The sequence below is a fragment of the Schistocerca serialis genome, chromosome 2 (assembly GCF_023864345.2).
Source record: "Schistocerca serialis cubense isolate TAMUIC-IGC-003099 chromosome 2, iqSchSeri2.2, whole genome shotgun sequence".
NCBI lineage: Eukaryota > Metazoa > Arthropoda > Insecta > Orthoptera > Acrididae > Schistocerca > Schistocerca serialis.
The window spans coordinates 319,127,912-319,146,374 of NC_064639.1; the positions used below are offsets into that span (position 1 = coordinate 319,127,912).

The 18,463-nt window shown below is 44.2% G+C and overlaps 1 protein-coding gene across 4 annotated transcripts in view; it reads right to left on the minus strand.

The window, feature by feature from the left end:
* LOC126457117 (matrix metalloproteinase-14) overlaps window positions 1-18,463 on the minus strand; it is a 158,497-nt gene that overhangs the window by 62,848 nt on the left and 77,186 nt on the right. For all 4 annotated transcript variants that reach the window (XM_050093170.1, XM_050093171.1, XM_050093169.1 and 1 more), the window contains exon 2: window positions 16,456-16,582. In XM_050093170.1, the coding sequence (XP_049949127.1) occupies window positions 16,456-16,582 (127 nt within the window). The remainder of the gene's footprint in view (window positions 1-16,455; window positions 16,583-18,463) is intronic.

Below are 18,463 nucleotides of genomic sequence, written 5' to 3' on the forward strand. Positions count from 1 at the left end.
ACGGCACAAGGCTGGTACGGAAAGGGCGCACAGATTCCGAGATAACCGCCTCTGGTGCACGTGAAGCAGAGCGCACGTCATCGGCTGGTATGTTTGTCTATCATTCCTCCAGACTACATCCTCAGGCCGTAAACGTAATAACATTTTAACAGAAGTCAGCTTCATACGCTTACTGCGACTGCCAATCCGCACTTTGTTTGAAATCTGGATTTGTTTTAATCATTAGTAAGTGGTAGAAATAGCGCACTTAGGTGGTATGAATCTTGGTTTCGCGTCGGCGTATACTTTCTTGCTCACCTTCAACGGAATTCGCCCTTGGACCTTGTGGCAGAGCTGAGCAGGAAAGAAACGTTGTACAACTCAAGAACGTACATCAAGCACTCGACTCATTGGTTAGACAAGTGTGCTCATCTCCTATAATAGAGTTGTCTTTTGTCAGAACAGATTTTGCCGACACCTCGTCGTTCACATCTTTGTATCGTATGAAACAGTAAGAAAATGCGGGAAACAACTGGGAGTCAATTCCACAGATTAAGCGATTAAATCTACTGACAGTGTAGGAACATAATAGTGGCAACAAACATAAGGATAGACCTTGGCGTGCCGTTGACGTGGATATCATCAGAAGCAGGGTAGTATTATAGATTCACAGAGGTGTGGAAATACAGGTTTTGGAAATTCCCGTTACAAACTTCTATGACTTGGAGAGCGGAGTGAGTATACAATATTTTGAATAGGAACCCATGTCCGGGAATGTACCGTTTCCATTCTACGACGGTTTCAGTTCAGATGTGTAGCGCGTCCACTTCAGCTGAGGGAAGGAGAAAAATCTCAAAGTTGCTTGTCCTCGTATGCAATAGGGCAGACAGGATGACATACGTACAATGATTGTGACAACGTCGGTGGTCGCCACGTCGAGCCGCTGTTGTTAACACATCAGTACTGACTGTTCTGTGCGTACAGTGCGCTGGATTCTTTTTTGTTCTGGAATAACGTAAACATGGAAATTTTAAGTGTTAATACAAACAAATATGCTTAAGTGATAAATGTTTCGTTTTGTTTCCTTTCGAATTGTTACCTGATAATTGAACTACGTCATGCCTAATTCAATTCCTCAAGCAGAAGTGGTTGAGTTAGAACTGAAACCGTTGCAGAACGGAAACAGTACATTTCCGGACACGAGGTCTTATTCAAAATATTTTGTCCTCACTCCCCTCTAAAAATCCTCGAAGTTTGTAACGGTAATTTCGGAACGCCCTTTATATGTACAGTGGCCTTGTAGGAATCAACCTGCATACTCCTGGAGCAGATATGGAAATCTCAGAAAGCTTATACCAAGATGGGATTTCGACGTTGGTTGTGACCACTACGAGCTCAGTGTCTTGATACTGCAAAGGTGTCTACATTGCTCTCAGAACATACTCCCTGAAGAAAAAGTAACGTTATGTTGCGCTCGTAAGGAAGGAAGGGAATGAGCTTAGGGTTTAACATCGTTGATTTTAAACAGGGAGAAATACTTTCATTTGGATAAAGAGGGCGGTAGGAATCATCCACAGCCTTGTTGGGAGAACTTTCTTGGCCTGCGGTTGGTAAAGCAAATCACGAAGAACCTAACTCAGGGCTGCCAGAATGGTAGTTGTACCGCAGTTATCCTGAACTCGAGTCGGTTGCCTTAAACGTACTGCCATGTCCATAGGAGATGACGGAGAAGAGATTAAGGTGTAACGACCTGTCGGTGACACAGCCATTAGAAATAGTGCGCAAACTCGACTTGTAGAACGAAGGGACAGGGAGTTATCTGGGAGATTTTAAAGGAACCGCACTGGAATTCCTCATAGGAAATGTAGGAATCGCTGGAAAATGGCGATGAGCAGGAGAGTATTTGAATCCTGCTCTTTTCGAGTACGAGTTCATTCACCGTTGCATCACCTCATTTGGTCCCTTTCGGTGTCTTATTTGTCCTGTTATGGGTGAATACGAAAATATAAAGGTGAAGGACTATTAATTCTAGTTACAGTACATAATCTTTTCCTCTCGAACAGCATTACGCGGGCTCCCGAGTTTGACAAATAGTCTCTACGGTGAAAATAGGCAAGTACTGTACTAAGCAATCGCCACTCCTTTCTTTGCAACTTAAATGTTTGTGCTGGTAATTTGCTTCACCACCGGCAATTGAAACATCTTTGTATCATCACGAAAGAATTACCTTTGTCATGCAAGCAGATTAATGCTAAGGATAAGGACGCAGCGATTAGAAAAATTTCGAGTTATGCGGGCCAGCATATTAGCGCCCGGTTAGGAGGTGGACTGGAATCAAAAATTCGTGGATTCGATTCATTTGTGTGGACGTGCATGGTACATGTTTTGCTGCGTTGTGTGAGGACGGTGAGCGAATACAGCTGCGTCAGGACGTCATTGTCTTGCGTAGAGTGTAGGGTTTCAACATTGTCTAAAGAGAAACTGTAAATAGTTTGTAAAAATCCTATCATTTTCAGCTTTCGCGATGACTAAAATGCCACTCCAGTATGCTTGTTCACCACTGTGTTGATGAAAAACGTAGTTTAAAACAGCATCGGATCTGAATACAGATACTAACAAGTATTTTTGATCTCCCTCGTTCATGCGCAGCCCGACTCAATAGCCACGATATTCGGTGCCTTCCTTCCAAACATAAGATTTCCTACGCTGAGGTTTGATGTTGATAAGAATGTTGACAGCCAAAGGCAGGGAGTTCGATTTTGAGACCTAGTACGTAAGCTGGAACGTCCATATAGTGCTTTTGTTCAGGTTTCGATGTTTTCAGCAACCAAACTTAGGAGTAACTTTTCGAGCTAGCATGTAAAGATCTTCTTGCGGCCTTGTTGGACTTTTCTCATTGTTCATTCTGAAGGTATTTCTATGGCAACCGCGAATAATTTCAGTCAGTTTACCGGTGCTAGTATCTGAACCAGTGTCTTCTAGAACAGGAGCCAGCGGCTTAGCAGCTGCAGTACGTCAGCCGGTGTTTCCCGGTACAGTGTCGGTCATTACTGGATCTTTGTCGGCGCTGACAAGTACTTGTTTGGTACCCGCACGGCGTCCTGTATGCGTGTCCACGAACAGGCTTTGCCGCATTCAGAGGCGGAGCCCGTGTTTACAGGTTGACGTAAGACGGCGGCTAAGTGAACCTCTGGCTTCCTTGCATAACCCTGACATCGGCACATCTGTTCGCACGCCCCTACGACACAGCGCAACTGCCTAGCGCTGGCCCCACCACCATGTTCCTTGCGGCTTGGCTCGCATCACAGCTACGATACAAATACTTTACCCTATGTATACATTCTTCGAGAGTCACATTGCTCTGACTATTCCATTTTTATATAGAATATTTTGGGATCTAGGTTTCATGTACAGTAAGTTCGGTGTCACGGTAGTATGGACCTATTAACAGGCAGTTTTAGGTAGGGTTTGTTTAGAACCATGATTGCGTAAGGTACTGGTAGAAGTCGCGCCTGTACTGCTTGGTTCATCGGCATGGAAACCTCAGCAACAAATTGTGTCATGGAATGCATTGTGCTGTGCAGTGAACGGGGTTCCCTTTTCTTAATCTGAAATGAGTGAAGAGGCTTCTCGCGGTCCATTGCAGGGTTCGAGTCTACTCACGCTTTACCAGTTCTCAGAATTCTTCCATCTGCAGTGATCTACAAGACAGCGATGGGTATTTTAAAACGTCCCACACTTTCAATACAACCCTTCAATCTGCCAGTATTTTTATCCTGTTTCTTGGCAAGAAGTTCATGTTTTCACATTAATTTTAAGCAAAGATGCTATTTCTCAGTGTCTCCCTCACAATGCAACCAGTTCTATACATGAGATACTACCAACATGATGGCCATTATTTTCAACCTCCAATGGGTCGCGAAATTAAAACCACAGTGAAAACCCTGAGAGGCTTTGTACAGATGTGTGGCGCAGTGTCACAAGTAAGCGTCCATCGCGTCACGTCGCCCTTCTCAGTTCTGAGCACGCAGTGAGCACGTAAAGATGTCTGGAAAGTTGGAAAGTGGTGTCTACCCCCCCCCCCCCCCCCCCCACTCCCCTGCCAAAGGGCTTCGCCTTATTTAATGCAGCTCACATAACATAACTGCCATACATTTTCTTCTTCATAACAATTCTCGCCCTCATGCTGCAGATGCGACGAAGACGCACCTGCGGCATTTTCGATGGGAAACCTTTGATTACCCTGCATTCAGCTCGGACTTGGCTCTCTCTTAAACTGCTGGCTACGAGGACAGTAATTGAGCGCAGACGAGCTGCAGACCAGCATATGGAATTGGCAGAAATCGCGGGATATTGGAAAGTTGGCACCACGTTACGACAAATGTCTAAGCCGCAGTGGCCACCACGTAGAGAAGTAGCTGGAAGACGTAGCAAAATTTTTGCGTCATTGTATTTCCAGTCGTGGATCACAACGATTATTTGTAATCAGGTGATTAATTCTGGTCGTGAATGACCATCTTCATGTCTGAGTGCAAACGTGCTTCAAATAAAACTATTCTCATTTTCACTGTAGTTTCCATTTCGCGATTGACCGGAGGTTGAAACAAAAAACAGACCTCGTACTACAGGTGTCCTGGCAGGAGGATACCCTTTTCCCACAAATTTTGCAAGTTTTCAGCCAGACTGAGCTCTCAGTTGCACTGAAAAAATTTGCAGACTCAGGCCAGTCTCAGACAAAGAAACGCGTCCGTATTAAGCAGAGCTCCCGACCGTTCTGTTTCACGACCTTCGCTCGCGTACACGATGTCCTTTCGCGTACTACGCCGGCAGCGTTGGGGCGAGTCGCTATGTATTTACAAAGCCAACCCATCAAATCTTCTCTACAGCGATAAGTTTTGGCAGTACGGCGTAGTTAGTAAACGCCGTCTGCCGCCCTCAGATAGAGGAAAGAGTAGCAGGTGGGCACAATTGACGAGGTCGGGGTACCTGCGCGGACAGTGATCGACTAAGCTCACGGCTGACTCCGCCAATTACGACGGCCGGCTTTCTCAGAAGCGATGCGGCGCCTCTCACGCAAATGCCCGTAGCGTGAGTCGTCATTCCATCACCACACATTGCGGAATGTCCTAGCTCTTTTTTTTTCAGGCTTACGTGATCTGTCTTGCATCAGCAGTTCACACGAACGGATTTCCGAATACCTGGCGTGGCCGTTGATCATTTCGACTGAAACTCATTCGTGCAGTCCGTGACATGATTGTCCGACCAATTTGTTGGAAATTCGGGTACAATTATTGTTACACGAAATCTGTTCAGTCTGAGCCACATAATAGTGTAGTATAGCGGTCACTTAGAATTTTTTTCCAGTTATTCGCCTCACGCTCATAAGCGCCCGCAACGCTCTACAGTAACACATGATTAATTACGTTCCACGTATCATTCTTTGTTAGACGGTCGTCATCGAGTACCTTGTACCCTAGAAAGGGTTTACCCATGAGTCAAACATAATGTTATACCACATTGCAGTGCCGGTGTTGTTGAGAATACCGATATGCATGCATCTCCGAAGGAATAAGCACTGCGGCTACTACTGCCGTTATGGAATACACGAAATGTATTCGCGATTGCGAATACAAACCACTATTAGGTATACAAGGGAGTGACTACAGTGAAAATTTGTGTCGGACCGGAACTCGAATCCGTATTTCCCGCTTTACGTTAGCGGTCATCTTAACCGCTTTGGCTATCCGTGCACGATTGACGGCCAGCCCAAACTTCGATAAGTCATCGTTGATGCGTCACAGCCTGTAGTCGTACACACATTATATAATTTCACTGCAGGAGAGGACATTTTAATTGAAAGTCACTGCCTGTTATCGGTGAATAAGTACAATATTGTAGTGCCTGTGCGACCGTTCCAGTAAAACGGGAAATCTGGCTTCGAGGCCAGGCCCGGCACTAATTTTCGTTGTCGACAATCCCTTAAACATCTGATAGTAGTTCGTATTCGCAACTGCAAATACATTTCTTGTAATATTATGTACACTTTTTATGATTATATATTGAAGAATGTATCAGTGTGGAAGACGGCGTTTTCAGTTTCTGTCCAAATACAGACCCGCCAGCTTCTTGAAGAACGGCTTCTGCAAGATGAATCTGTGGTATAAAACAGGAACTCCATTTACAGTCAAAATATTATTTTGGTATGAAAACGGTAATCTCCTTTAGTTTCTTTCAGGTCAATCATCAGGTCCTATAACGCTGTCTAAAGTGATAATAGCGAACACCAGCTCGTAATATCCATGATATGACAGTTGTTTCGTTTGACGTTTCTCTGTTCAATAGCCATATCTGTTGTAATTTTACAGTTTTACTGGATTTTAATCATACTGTCATTATTGTGGCTCGAGCGCCTCAGCTCAACCGGGATGTAACATGTTTTACATAACGAAGTAACCACTTGTTCTTCTGAAGACGATACCCATAGCGGGACCGAAACCTGGGTCGAGTCTAAAAATAAAGAAAAAATGGCTACTGTTTGGCTATGTACTTCATTAATTGCAAGTATGACTATTATTAATTTCACAGACACCAAAAGCACTTTTTTCCCCACAGTTTGCTACCGGTATCGTTTTAATGTGTACGCCATCAAACTCAATAACTTAACTCCTAGCTCTGACACTAATACTTTTTTCCCAAAAGAACTTCGTTGCAAGGTAGGAAGCGAGACGAGGTGCTGGCGGAAGTAAACTGTGAGGAGAAATCGTGAGTTGTGTTTGGGTAGCTCAGCTGGTAGAGCACTTGCCCGCGAGAGGCAAAGGTTCCGAGTTAGAGTTTCCGACCAGCACACATTTTTAATCTGCTGGGAAGTTTCAAGAAATTTGTTCCGTTTCTCAACGTTTAGTTGGCTGTTTTCGCTCATCAGCTAACATGGTGACTATGTTAAGTGAAGGTAGCTATTATTGCCGTTCCAGAGAAGCTGTTACCATGTCCACGAGATTCAGATTCTCATATGGTGAAATGCGTTTCCTTAATTCTAAGCGTCCGTGCCATGTGCGTACTAATGGCTCAAATGGCTCTGAGCACTATGGGACTCAACATCTTAGGTCATAAGTCCCCTAGAACTTAGAACTACTTAAACCTAACTAACCTAAGGACATCACACACACCCATGCCCGAGGCAGGATTCGAACCTGTGACCGTAGCAGTCCCGCGGTTCCGGACTGCAGCGCCAGAACCGCACGGCCACCGCGGCCAGCCATGTGCGTACTGAAAGTATTCTCAGATACATTCTTAGGTACTCCTGGGAACAGTGGGCTTCGCATTTATTGTGTTGTATATACAGAAACTGTCATAGCTGTTGCCGGCCGGTGTGGTCGAGCGTTTCTAGGCGCTATAGTCTGGAACCGAGCGACCGTTACGGTCACAGGTTCAAATCCTGCCTCGGGCATGGATGTGTGTGATGTCCTTAGTTACGTTTAAGTATTTCTAAGTTCTAGGGGACTGATGATCTTAGAGGCCGGCCGGAGTGGCCGCGCGGTTAAAGGCGCTTCAGTCTGGAACCGCACGACCGCTACGTCGCAAGTTCGAATCCTGCCTCGGGCATGGATGTGTGTGATGTCCTTAGGTTAGTTAGGTTTAAGTAGTTCTAAGTTCTAGGGGACTTATGACCACAGCAGTTGAGTCCCACAGTGCTCAGAGCCATTTGAACCATTTTGTCATAGCTGTTGCTTCTAAGGTATGATGTTACTCTCCTATCTGTTCCTATGAAGTCATATCATTAGCACTGAGCTAAACCAGTGACATAATTGAATTTTGATAGAAAACTGCAGAGATTTAATGGTTGTCTTGGGAATATTAGCGTTCATTTACGGTGCTGATTCACTAATTAAAATGTGAGGCCTATTCCTGTAACGTCATTCTGCAGCCAATGGGACCTGCAGCGGAAAAAGTCGCACACTGTTCCAAAGAGTCTGAAGACAGCGTTTTTCTTTTTTTAAATACATAAGTTTTCCTAGAGATTTTGGTTTCTTTGCTGGGACGGAAAGATACGTAAGAGTTTAGTGGAATATCGTAGATGGAGATAACATCCACTGCGAGAAGTAATGAAGATCGGAGGAATTGATACGTCTTAAACAGCAACAGAAGTCGAAACAAGAAGCGGGCACCGCACGTGGAGAGATACGCACGTAGTAAGCGGCGAGAGGTTGTGTCTGCTCCCCGGGGTCGCCCGAGGCAGCGGGGTGAAGGACGGACTTACTATCGCGAGGACACGAGTGTACCCGCATAGAGCGGCGGCGGCTGGCGTCCACTCATTCTGCTGTGGTCGCAGCTTCTACCATTTGCGCAATTCGCCATTAGTACCAAAGTATTTCTATTAAAAAATACGTAGCCGTGACCTCGTTTGAGAAATTTATATCTTTCTCCCTCTGCTGTAGTATTAACGACAGAGAGGTCACGAGAAAGAGAGAGAGAGAGAGAGAGAGAGAGAGAGAGAGATGTCGATCTCTTATCTGAAGCGTGTATCAACGTGCTATCGTGTATCTAAATAGCTGTACAGCGTATACTTCGCCAAGGCGACAATCAGATCTACAGCTTCGGTTGTTTCGAAATGCAGCAAGCTTTAGCGAGTCTGGAATGTCATGTGCTGCAACTAGTTAACCTGTTGTACTGTAGCACACTGCTTGCGACTTCAAAAAATAAATGGTTTGGAATATATGTCTCAACCGATGAAAATCTGTTAAATATAGACTCATGTCCTAGTACTTCAGTTAATACTTTGCCATTTGTGACATTTACACCGACGATTTACAGGATTGACAATTAACTGCTCTATGATATCGGCGTATTCTGACAATAAACGTTGTAATGGAAAAACATATTGTCACGGCAGAAATCAGCATTTGCTAGTTCAGCTTTTCATTCATCTCCATGACGCTCTTCCGTGTGGCAAAAAAATCTGCCACCATTCGTGCTGCACTTATTTGTATACGTTCAGCACCCTCTGTAAGTCCTATTCGGTAAGAGTCCCATACACTTGAGCCTTATTCTAGGAACTCTGTCTCGAGTGTTTTGTAAACAAACCACTGAACTGCAGTCTGCCGACTGCCTTACCTACTACTGAACCTATGTGATCGTTCCACTTCATGTCTCGAGAAATTCTTACAACCTGGTATTTGTGTGGTTTCACGGATTCCAGTTGTGAAATTGTGGAGTCCAACTTACATTGTAGTAATTAGTATGTTACTATTTTCTTTTGTTATTTAGTACGCAGTTTTAAATTTCTGAATATTTAAAGCAAACTGCCAGTCTTTGCACCATTTTCAAATGCTATCAAGATCTGACTGAATACGTGTGCAGCTTTTTTCAGACAGTGCTGGGAAAGATTTAAAGTTGCTACTATTATGGTCTGACAGGTCATAAATACACGATATTAAAAAGGCAACACGCTTGCTCTGACCAGCATAATGCACGTAGTAGTTATGAATAGAGCAAACCAATTCAAAATCGTTAAATTACCTGTACGACAATCATGTTTGGACTACAATTTGTATTCGATTCAAATTCAATCGCCTTTTCCTTGCTGCGATGTAATATTTATTCACGTTCCAGACACGTTTCGCCTTGTTTATTAAAGATATCTTAGGTGAATGTTTTTCAGGAATAAAAGAGGTATGTTTTCACGTCTCTTACTTATAGATTCCAAACAGTTCACACATTCGCGTCAAGATCTTTTGGTCTTTTTATTTTGATATTTCGTTTGTTCTTAGCTAAGTGATGTGAAACACTTCAGTGAGCAGTAAAGGACCTTAGATTTATAGTATAAGAACTGTGAGAATTTTTTAGCAACATTGGACAGACAGTGTTACGACAAAAATCTTCACAGTTCTCGTAGCTACTATATATGTCGATTTATCCATTATCCAGTCATTAGGAGAGGAATATTATATGAACTTAGCAGTCACACCACAATATTATGACTCTGGGGTAAAAAGACACGAAACTCCAGATAGCAAAACCAGACAGTGAATTTCCGACGGCAAAGAAAAAGATCTTAAAGTACCAGAAAACGACTTTCTATATAAAAAAAAATGTAGACGACTGACGAGAAAAGAACGGAACAACGGAATAATAGAGAACAAAAATAGTTCATAGCCCACTTAAGATACGTCTGAAATTATTGTAAGACCAGCAGTGAAGTGTTACACATGATTCAGCTAAGGAAAAATGAAGTATGAAAAAAAGACATCGACGTGAATATGTTACGATTTTTCAAAAAAATAGTGGAAGTACGCCCTCTAATTTATCATCACATGAGGGGAAACGCAGATTTTGGTACGAAAGAAAACAGCTGAAAATATCATCCTTGTGGCCTATTCATGTAGTTGGTGAGCTGTTTGGAATTCATAAATGTAAATAAAACATTTTTTTATAACAATCCACTCGCTTCCCGAGCACTGGGTCCCGGGTTCTATTCCCGACGGGGTCGGGAATTTTCACCTACCCCGTGATGACTGGGTGTTGTTGTGTCTTCTTCATCATCATTCATCGCCATTAAGGTCGGAGGAAGGCAATGGCAAACCATCTCCACTAGGACCTTGTCTTGTACGGCGGTGCGGGTCTCCCGCATCGTTCCCCTACGTTCTGTCAAGGAGTATGGGACTTCATCATCAACAACAACAATCCACTGTATATGACTTCATAAGAAGCGAAACGGGTCTATGTAAAGTTAATAAATATTATACTGCAGCAGAAAAAGGTGTCTGAAGTTACGAAACGAATATTTATATAATTTCTGGGGAAATGGCCACAGCAACAAGCTAGTTGACATATTTTGTGTTCACAATTATTCTATGTGCTCCGTAGCATCCTCGGATCTTTGTAAGGAGCTCTGTATCACGACCGTTTAAAGCAGTCATTTCCCGCGGCGTCGCCGCGTTTCCGAGCAGACTAGCTATACGGTGTTTCCGGAATTTGCAGCGACGGCAATTACGCAACAAGGAACGGTGACAAAGAAGGCGGCGGAGTTATTGTTCGCCCAGGCTTCCCCGCGGGGCCCGGCAAGCAGAGCACACGGCGTGCGAAGGCCGCGCCCGGCGCACAATGCAGCCACACAAAGGAGCGGCCGGGGGAGGCACACGCGTGTTTCCAGGAGGAAGCTGCGCGCACGCACACACGAGCACACGCGCGCACTTGGCGATGCTCGGCGCGCAAGGCCGGCCGGCCTGCCCGCAGCGGCGCGGCGCAGCCGGAATAATCAGACCGCGGGCGGCCTCGCGGGTCTGCGCAGACCTGCTGGCGGACTTGGCTGCCGGAGCTGCGGCGCGAGCACCCTGGCCGGCTCACCCCGCCTTTTCAACGGCAGGGAAGCACACCGGGCGCAGCGTTAGTCAACCCTCGCAGACATCTACATGACAATTCTGCGCTTCACACTCAAATGGCTAGCAGATGGTTCATCGAACCACTCCCACACTATTTCTCTACGCCTCCAATCTAACAGCGTGTGGGAAAAGTGAACACTTAAATCTTTCCGTACGAGCTCTGATTTCTATTTTTTATTACGATTGTCATTTCTTCCTATGTAGATTGGTATAAAAAAAAGACAAAAGAAAAGAAAGAAAAAAACCGACGCACCACGAAGGAATTATCCGAATGGGACAGAGATCGTTAGATGTGATGTACATATGTAGACAAACAAATGATAACAATTTGAGAAAAGTTGGATGACTTTTTTTTCCAGAGAAAGAGCTTCACAAATTGAGCAAGTCAATAACGTCTTGGTCCACCTCTTGTCCTTACACAAGCAGTTATTCTGCTTGGCATTGATTGATAGAGTTTTTCGATGTCCTTCTGAGGGATCTTTCTTTTTTCGTTTGCTTGTGCCTTTTTCCCGCAATGACGCAGGGTCGGCATGGTTAATCGGATTTGGCACGGTTAATTTAAGTGGGGTGGCCAGATGCCCTTCCTGCTGCCACCCCGTACCCCCCGGGATGGAATTACTGTACCCCAACTGTCTGTGTATAATGTAATCCATGGAATAGTGCGAATGTGTTCAGATGTCTGCGAACCGTGTAACTGGGGCGGGAATGGGGACCAGTCCGGTATTCACCTAGTGGGATGTGGAAAACCGCCTAAAAAACACATCCGTTAAGCCGCCGGGCGGATGTGAACTGGGGCCGGCGCGCCTTCCCGAGTCCAGGAAGCAGCGCATTAACGCTCTCGGCTAACCTGGCGCGTATAATGTCCTTCTGAGGGATATCGTGCAAAATTCTGTCCGACTGGCGCAATAGATCGTCAAAATCCCGGAATGGTTGGAGGTGCTTGCCCATGATGCTCAACACGTTCTCAACTGGGGACAGATCCGGTGAGCTTGCTGGCCAAGGCAGGGTTTGGCAAGCACGAACACAAGCAGTAGAAACTCTCGCCGTGGGTGGTCGGGCATTATCTTGTCGAAATGTAAGCGAGGATGGCTTGCCATAAAGGGAAGGCATGTCTTCGGCCTGGAATCTCATTGGCCACAGTCAGTTGACTTCAGTGATGAGCCCCACTTCGAAATGAGATCTGATTATCAGCGAAGATCTCTCTGGAGACATCCCGTACAGAGGTGGGATACCAAACTGACTATCGCCCGCCGTACTCACCGAGAACTACGACTGATGGTGTAGGGTGCTATTTCTATTCACAGCAGGACCCTTTTAGTCGTCATCTACAGCATCCTTACAGCACAGCTGTATGTCGGCGATATTCCACGGCTCATTTTGTTGCCTTGCTTACATTTGAGCAAGATAACGACGAGACTTTCTACTGCTTGTCTTCGTACGGCCGGCCACTGTGGCCGAGTGGTTCTAGGCGCTTCAGTCCGGAACCGCGCTGCTGCTACGGTCACAGGTTAGAATCCTGTCGCGGGCATGGATGTGTGTGATGTCCTTAGGTTAGTTAGTCCCATAGTGCTCAGAGCCATTTGAACCAATTTTGTCTTCGTACGTGGCCAGCAAGGTCGGTGCATCTCCCCCAGCTGAGAACGTTTGAAGCGTTATGAGCAGGACCCCCAGCCATTAGGAATTCTGACGATCTAACGCGTCTATTGAACAGAATTATCACGGCATTCCTCAAGAGGATATCCAACAACTCTATCAATCTAGGAAAAGCCGAGTAACTGATTACGCAAAGGCCAGAGGTCTATCAATGGGTTACTAACTGGCTCAATTTGTGGAACCCTTTCTCCCGAATAAAATATCAATTTTTTTCTGAAATTGTAATCATTTATTGGTTGTACACGTACATCATATCTACCGATTTCCGTCCCACTCGGATAATCCCTTCGTGGTGAATCCTTTCTTTTTCTCCTAGTGTGTATTGCCGCATTCTCGGGAGATAGTTGGTGACTGAAATTCCGTGAAAAGGTCTCGCCGCAACGAGAAACGCCTATGTTTTAATAATTGCCAGTCCAACTCCCTTATCATATTCGTGACACTCTCTCATCTATTTCGCTATGATACTAAACGAGCTGCCGCTGTTTGAACTTTATCGATTTCCTCCGTCAATTCACTCTGGTAAAGATCCCGTGAAGCAGGGGCTACTCTAGCAGAGGACAGACAAGCGTAGTGTGAGCAATCTCTTCTGTAGACCCGTAGCATCTTCTAAGCGTTTTGCCAATAAAACATAGTTTTTTATTTCCTTCCCCGAAACGTTACCTACGTGAGATTCCAATTCAAGTCATTGGTAATTGTAATTCCTGCCTATTTACCTGCCACCGTCCTTGCTGCAGGGGTAACACCGGTTCCCGTCAGATCACCGAAGTTAACCAGTGTCGGGGTTGGCTATTATTTAGATGGGTGGCCTTCCTGGTCTGCCGAGCGCAGTTGGCAAGCGGGGTGCACTCAGCACTTCTAAAGCCAACTCAGGAGCTGCTTGACTGAGAAGTAGCGGCTCCGGTCACGAAAACTGACAACGGCCGGGAGAGCGGTGTGATGACCACACGGCCCTCCATATCCGCCTCCAGTGACGCCTAACGACTCAAGTTGACGTGACGGTCGGTCGGTGCCGTCCGGCCTTTCGAGGCCTGTTCGAACGGAGTTCAGTTTTTATTGTAATAACAAGCGAGTGTGCATATAATTTGAAAGAAAATGACAAATAACCTTACATTCACTGAAAAGAAATGTAACTCCAATCTACAACTGCATTTACTTCCTATTTCTATCTGTGCTCAGAAGTGCCCTGTTTGACTATCATACTCAGCATCCGGAACTGCCTTGTTTCATCATGTTTTTCACTGGGTTTTTGGATCTGAAATAACAGCAGCACATCATCAGTTATTTGTGCTCAAGAGGTGTAACTGCTTCTGTACGTCAACAGAATATGTGGGGACGACGTGGAAATGTCATTAAAACAAGCATGAGTAGATTCTGAGAACTGTGCTGAGTGCGGTCGACATGTCACTTTGATTGAACGGAGTCGACGTACAGGAATAATTATTGGAAACAAGGTTGCTGCCTCAGTGCCACCGGCCTAAAACCAGATCATTAAAACTGAGTTTACAGACTTACGTAAACTATTGTTACACTCTTTCCTTTAAATTAAATTTGTGTCTAATAACTTCTCGGACATCTGGACGTTAAACTCTAACTGGAAGAAGAAAAAATGTTATTTTCGCTGCGGCATCTGAATCACGAACAAGAGCTGCCAGACTGTTAATACAGTACGTTTATTCTCGTTCGTCACTGAAAGATAACCTTTTGCGTAACTGCGGATGACTCAATTTAATCGGCTAAATATATTTGCCTTTCTTACGTCGCTCAGTTTTCTTTTTGTGCTGAAAGTGTTGGAGCAGCACATAGTTTCTCTTTACTAGTACGTAATAAACATTGCATCAACGTCTTACGTTCCAAAGTCTGTAATCCGTCATCGTGGCCAACAGAATCGCAGTCTGTTTCTTAGTACATGCAGCATGGATCTTTTTCCTATGTTAGTCAGATGTAGTCCCCCTAGCTCTGTAACAACTATTATCACAAAAAACTGGTCCCAAGTTCATGGGATTCCTATAAAACAAAGAGAGATGTAACTCTTGACATAGAGCTAAGAGGTGCGGTTCACTCTAAGCTTGTGAAACCCAAGATTTATCTTCGGCTGTAAGCTTTAGTACATATAATCCCACGAGGAACGATAAAGATGATAACGTAAACTACACGCTAGAGATGAAGAAATGTGCTGTTATAAAGAAAGAAGTTCTAACAATGATAAAACAGTGCACGTACCTAATTCGAAAGAGTTCCCTGAACATAAATCCTTTGGTAAGGCCATCCTATTGCGTAATAGCTAACTTGCGTCAAATTGGCTCTTACTCGAACACAGCACTTATTGCGACATTATAAATCTAGACCTACAACTGAAGCCATTCACCAACGTTTTACTGAAGTACAGAAGGAACACTAAGGTGTAGCGTCCCGTCAGCGGCTGGGTCTTTAGAGCCAGAATGCAAGCACAAACTGGACACGAAAAGAGCATGTAACCGGCCGTGACCTTTGCAGAGGAGCCATCCAGATATATTTATTTACGTTCCAAAGTCTGTGATCAGTTTTGCGGCCCGTACTTCCTAAACAAAACTATCGAGGATGTTGAGCGTGGCCCACTTCAAGTGCGGATATTTTGACATGTGAAACTTGACATTTATCTTCACGTATTTTCAGAATTCAGGAACACCGCGGGGAGTCTAAATCGGAATGGCAAGACTGAGATGCGAAATCCATTGCTAGCGATTATTATTGCATCTCGCTTATTGATCGCTTTCGCTTATAATCAGCGATGATATTTAGCACTTTGAGGGAGTTATTTTCCAATTTCATATTTGTTCAGTCAGTGGATAAGATCTCCAGCACATTAAAACCTGTCTGAAACACCGGTGTTCTTTTTATACTAGCTGCTGAAATGTATAGTTCTTTACATTTAATGAGGTGATGCACTCCTGTATTACTAACCCTCATTTGGTTCAAGAGATAGCAGTTGCAAACCTCCTCAGTCGTGTTTAACATATTTAACTTTAATTAATTATGAACTACACTTTATCACCGGAGGCACTTAATGGTATTTAAACGAGCAGAAGCCGTTTACACTAACGCAAAATCTTTCTTCGGTGTACGCAAATAATAGTTATGATTCAAACTTTGCTGAATATGAGACTGTTTCCTAGACATCACTGGTTAAAGTAATCTAGGGAACGTGCGATTATCTAGCTACTCTGTTTGATTATGTTCTGATACCAATACAGCATTTACTGGGCAGAATAATTATAGTAACCCTTACATGCAATTTCTTTAACTCTCGCACAATCCTGTTGAACCGATTGGGTTAATACAATTTTCATTACTAAGTGATGAATAAGCGCACCAGTAACGCAACTTCGTATGTGACTAATCTAGTAACGATTAATGAAAGTGGCACATGCTACTCTGACCGTCAACACAGTGAACGCCGCGGACTCACCAGTTATGTTCAGTCCAGCGAATGACTGGAAGTCTGCGATGGCCGTAGAGAGTTGATCCCTGTTGAAGTAGCCGGAGCTGAATTGGCTAAGACTCTTGTTGATGTACCCAAACTGCGATAAGTATATCTGAAATGAAAGAAAGAAGTGGATCGTAAATAAACAGAGATACGTAAGTCGTCAACAGTATTTTTATGTTTGCTCTGCTAACATAGTACGCTAAAGAGCGTAAGGAAGTGCCTTGTTTCTTTGCCGCATATCAACAGCTGTATGCTGTGGGAGAATGAGGAATATTTTGTTGCGGTGATACAGTGTTCTTCTTAAAACACAGTAGAAAGTATGATAATGATGGTTATCAAGTATTCAGAAGTTTTGATAAATTTATATGCTGTAGTTATAATATTTACGTTTACTCTCTTGAGGAAGCTTACTTGGTTATAGACAGCCCATCCAGAAAAAAAAAATGTTATCGTTTGAAACTTGTTTAGTATCATTTAAATCATGTTTCTAACAGTATGAAAACAGAAACAACAAGAAAACAATAAGAAAAATGGAGTCACAAGAACTGCCTGTATATAATTTTCAAGATTGTCTATGTTCTCCTCAATACTATCACAGATCTTTATACTATGGTCGTGAACAAATTGCTGGAATATATTTCTCCAATGGCCGCAGGAATCCCCATTCAAAGAAGGGCAGCACGTTTCGTCACAAGTCAATTTAGCGAGAGCTAAAGCGTCACAGAGATACTCGTCCAACTGCAGTGGCAGACACTGCAAGAGAGGCGTTGTGCATCACGGTGTGGGTGACTGTTAGATTCGGCAGGTCACATTCCTAGAAGGGTCAACTAACCAGTTGCTTTCTGCTACGTGTCTCTCGCTTAAGAAACCACGAACTTAAATTACACAGATTCGATCGCAGTCGGAGGCTTAACTACGTTAGTTCTTTCTGCGGACCATTCCAGACTGGAACAAGAAAAGGGAAATGTCACAGTAGTACACAAAGTATCCTCTGCCACGCACCACAAGATGGCTTTGCATAGTACGGATGTAGAAGTAATGGAGGTTCCCGCTTGCTGCTCTACGGATATGTGAGACGATAGATGGAAGTACGCTGTACTGGCAGTCCTCGCCCGCATTCGAGAATTCAGCACGTTCTCCGCCTTGCTTTCAGAAATATTTTCGTTGCGCACTGCAATAATTATCATACCATTACACCCCTTTCTTTCCAAAAACTATCGAAAGCTAATTATGAAAACTGAATGTTCCGGTTAAAAATGACAGTATCAGAAATATTCAGTCCCATACTATTGAAAGGGTCCTGTAGCCGCCTTTCATTAGTCCGATAGCCCATTTTCACTAGCCTTTCTCTTTCTTTTCCTTGTTTCTCTTTTCTCATAACTCTCATAGTGGTGTGATTGAATGAATGTGGTTGTGTGTCACGTTGCTAGACGGCGGCGTAGTTTGCTGCAGAAAGTCTGCGATAGTCATACAGATTCAGCAGCAGTTGTAGAGAATAGCCAACTCTCGTAGTGGTCAATTAGGCAAAGAGGTTTGCGCTACTTGTGAGAAATCCACATGTTTGATTCTCGTGAAAAGAGCACGGGCAATACTATTAATTACATCACATCCCCTATGAGCGACATCACAACGTATGCATTTTTATGCGTTTTTGGTCTGTGATCAAATTAATTTATTTTCCGACTCGGCCAAACCTTTGATTAGTTGCATGGTTAGAGTCGGTGGCGACCCTAATCTTCTCACGTTAATTTCACAATCAATAAGCAATTCCATTCCCAATAATAACGTAATAACCCATAGAAACAGGTTAGTTACACTGTCGCTTGTCTAAAACTTTCTGTCGGTATCTGTAGCAGTTGCAGGAAGACCAAGGCTACTTATGCAACGCACCCTCTAGCCGTTTCCTCCGACCTCGATGTAGGTAGAGCGTTAACATCTAGCCCCTCTCTCCCTCCCTTCGCCTCGCCTTCTTCCCGCGATTTCTTGCCAA